Source organism: Etheostoma cragini, chromosome 23, assembly GCF_013103735.1.
Source record: "Etheostoma cragini isolate CJK2018 chromosome 23, CSU_Ecrag_1.0, whole genome shotgun sequence".
In the NCBI taxonomy this organism is placed as follows: Eukaryota; Metazoa; Chordata; class Actinopteri; order Perciformes; family Percidae; genus Etheostoma; species Etheostoma cragini.
This window is the reverse complement of record NC_048429.1, coordinates 106441-109230: the sequence shown is the minus strand read 5'-3', so window position 1 is coordinate 109230 and position 2790 is coordinate 106441. Positions and strand designations below refer to the sequence as shown.

General features: G+C 49.6%; 1 protein-coding gene across 1 annotated transcript in view; it reads left to right on the top strand.

Annotated features, from left to right (window-relative positions):
- The first annotated feature begins 1410 nt into the window (after nt 1–1410).
- Nucleotides 1411–2790, top strand: part of LOC117939029 (putative transporter SVOPL) — a 1758-nt gene continuing 378 nt past the window's right edge. The window contains exons 1-3 of the mRNA XM_034864072.1: nt 1411–1518; nt 1620–1691; nt 2336–2460. Of these exons, the coding sequence (XP_034719963.1) occupies nt 1432–1518; nt 1620–1691; nt 2336–2460 (284 nt within the window). The 5' untranslated portion in view covers nt 1411–1431. The remainder of the gene's footprint in view (nt 1519–1619; nt 1692–2335; nt 2461–2790) is intronic.

Sequence of the window (2790 nt, the reverse complement as noted above, 5' to 3'; positions counted from 1 at the left end):
CTCCCATGACTCCTCTGGATCCTCCAAATGGTCGTTGGCAGACTTAAGACGGGCCTGGACATGGTCTGGTTTAAGCAGAGGATCCTTCCGGGCCATGCAGGATTTCAAACCATGACGTCTTAGTGTATTACCAACAGTAACCTTGGAAACGCTGGTCTCAGCTCTTTTCAGGTCCTGGACCAGCTCCTCCCGTGTAGTTCTGGGCTGGTTTCTCACCTTTCTTAGGATCATTGAGACCCAACGAGGTGAGATCCTGCATGGAGCCCCAGTCCGAGGGAGACTGACAGTCATGTTTAGCTTCTTCCATTTTCTAATGATTGCTCCAACAGTGGACTTTTTTCAACAAGCTGCTTGGACATGTCCCCGTAGTCCTGTCCAGCCTTGTGGAGGTCTCTAGTGTCTTTGGACAGCTCTTCGGTCTTGGCCATGTCAGTAGTTGGATTCTTATTGATTGTATGGGGTGGACAGGTGTCTTTATGCAGCTAACGACCTCAAACAGGTGCATCTAATTTAGGATAATAAATGGAGTGGGGGGGGACATTTTGAAGACAGACTAACAGGTCTTTGAGGGACAGAATTCTAGCTGATAGACAGGTGTTCAAATACTTATTATCAGCTGTATCATACAAATAAATAGTTAAAAAGATCATCCATTGTGATTTCTGGATGTTTTTTAGATTATGTCTCTCACAGTGGACATGTCTCTCACAGTGGACATGTCTCTCACAGTGGACATGCACCTATGAGGACAATAGACCCTCCATGATTTCTAAGTGGGAGAACTTGCAAAATAGCAGCGTGTTAAATACTTATTTTCCTCACTGTGTGTGTTGTGACATCATGAGAGGCTGCACGGCTCTCGGCGGGACAGTTCAGGAACGCAAGGACACATAGTTCGAGTGCAGCAAAGGTTTTAATAAAGTTCAGGGGAATTAATACAAAAAGAGCACTCATAGATTGAATAGTTAACTTAAGAAAAGGTTGCTCTTGCAATAGTCCAAACTTAAACAGTGTCTCTTCAAATCCTAATTCATATAGCCGAGCCCCCTCCGGTTGGTCTCCTTCTGCCAATAAGTCTTTCTCCTTACTTTTTAGGCAGCGTCGCCACCCGTGGTTCGTCTATTTGTCCGTATTCCGGTCTTTTAATCCTTCCCATGGAACACGCCACTCTGCTCCTCTGTAGCTCTTCCCTCCACTCCAGCTCCTCTGTTGGCTATTTGCTGCCCTTCATTGAGCTCAGGTGTGCTGGGATCCCATGTGCTCGAGAGGTGGCGTTCCCGATTTCACCAGCAGATGGTGCCAAAACGGCCCGTGACTGCAACCATCTCCTGGGTACATAGTGGCCCTCCAGGACGCAGCCTCTCATGACGTCACAGTGTATATATATATGTATAGTATACTGTGTGTGTGTGTGTGTAGATCCTGGAGGCCATGGAGATCATGCTGTTAGCAGTCGTCTCCCCAGAGATCCGCTGTGAGTGGCGTCTCAGCGACTGGCAAGTTGCCCTCGTCTCCACCGTGAGTCTCAGTCATCACATCCTCCGTTAAATCACCAGACCAGGACCATGGTCTGGACCAGGACCATGGTCTAGGACTCACCTCCAGTCTTTGTGTCCCAGATGGTGTTTCTAGGGTTCATGTTGTGTGGAGTCCTGTCCGGGTACGTCGCTGACAGATACGGACGCTGGAAGGTCAGAAACCTCTTCACTACATACTGCTATCACCAGGAGACAGGGACACAGGGGCACAGGGACACAGGGAAACAGAGACACAGGGACACAGGGACACAGAGACACAGAGAGAGACAGATACGGACCCTGGAGGGTCAGAAACATCTTCACTACATACTGCTATCACCAGGAGACAGGGACACAGGGGCACAGGGACACAGGGACAAAGAGCCACATAGACAAAGGGACACAGAGCCACATAGACAAAGGGAGAAAGAGACACAGAGAGAGACCGATACGGACCCTGGAGGGTCAGAAACCTCTTCACTACATACTGCTATCACCAGGAGACAGGGACACAGGGACACAGAGACACAGAGACAAAGGGAGAAAGAGACACAGAGAGAGACAGATACGGACGCTGGTAGGTCAGGAACCTCTTCACTACTTACTGCTATCATCAGGAGACAGGGACACAGGGACAGAGAGCCACATAGAGACAGGGACATAGAGAGAGACAGTGTGTATATTCCTGTGTATATTACTGTGTATTCAGTGTGTATATTACTGTGTACTCAGTGTGTATTGAGTGTGTATATTCCTGTGTATTCAGTATGTATATTCCTATGTACTCAGTGTGTACTCTGTGTGTATTTGTACTGCAGGTAGTATTCGGGGGCTTCGTGTGGAGCGCGTACTTCTCTCTGCTGACGTCCTTCGCTCCGTCGTACGGTTGGTTCATCTTCCTCCGCAGCATGGTGGGGTGTGGAGTCGCTGGGGTGTCCCAGGGGTTAGAGAGACACACACACACACACACACACACACAGATACACACACACACACACACACACACACACACACACACAGCCCCCCCTTGGTTCTCCTGGCTCTGGTCTTCGGGTCATTGTCATGTTGGAAGACCCGGCCTCGACCCATCTTCAATGCTCTAACTGAGGGAAGGAGGTTGGTCCCCAAAATCTCCCACTACATGGCCCCGGTCCTCCTCTCCTTAATACAGTGCAGTCGCCCTGTCCCATGTGCAGGTTTCTCACCTTTCTTAGGATCACTGAGACCCCACGAGGTGAGATCCTGCATGGAGCCCCAGTCCGAGGGAGACTGA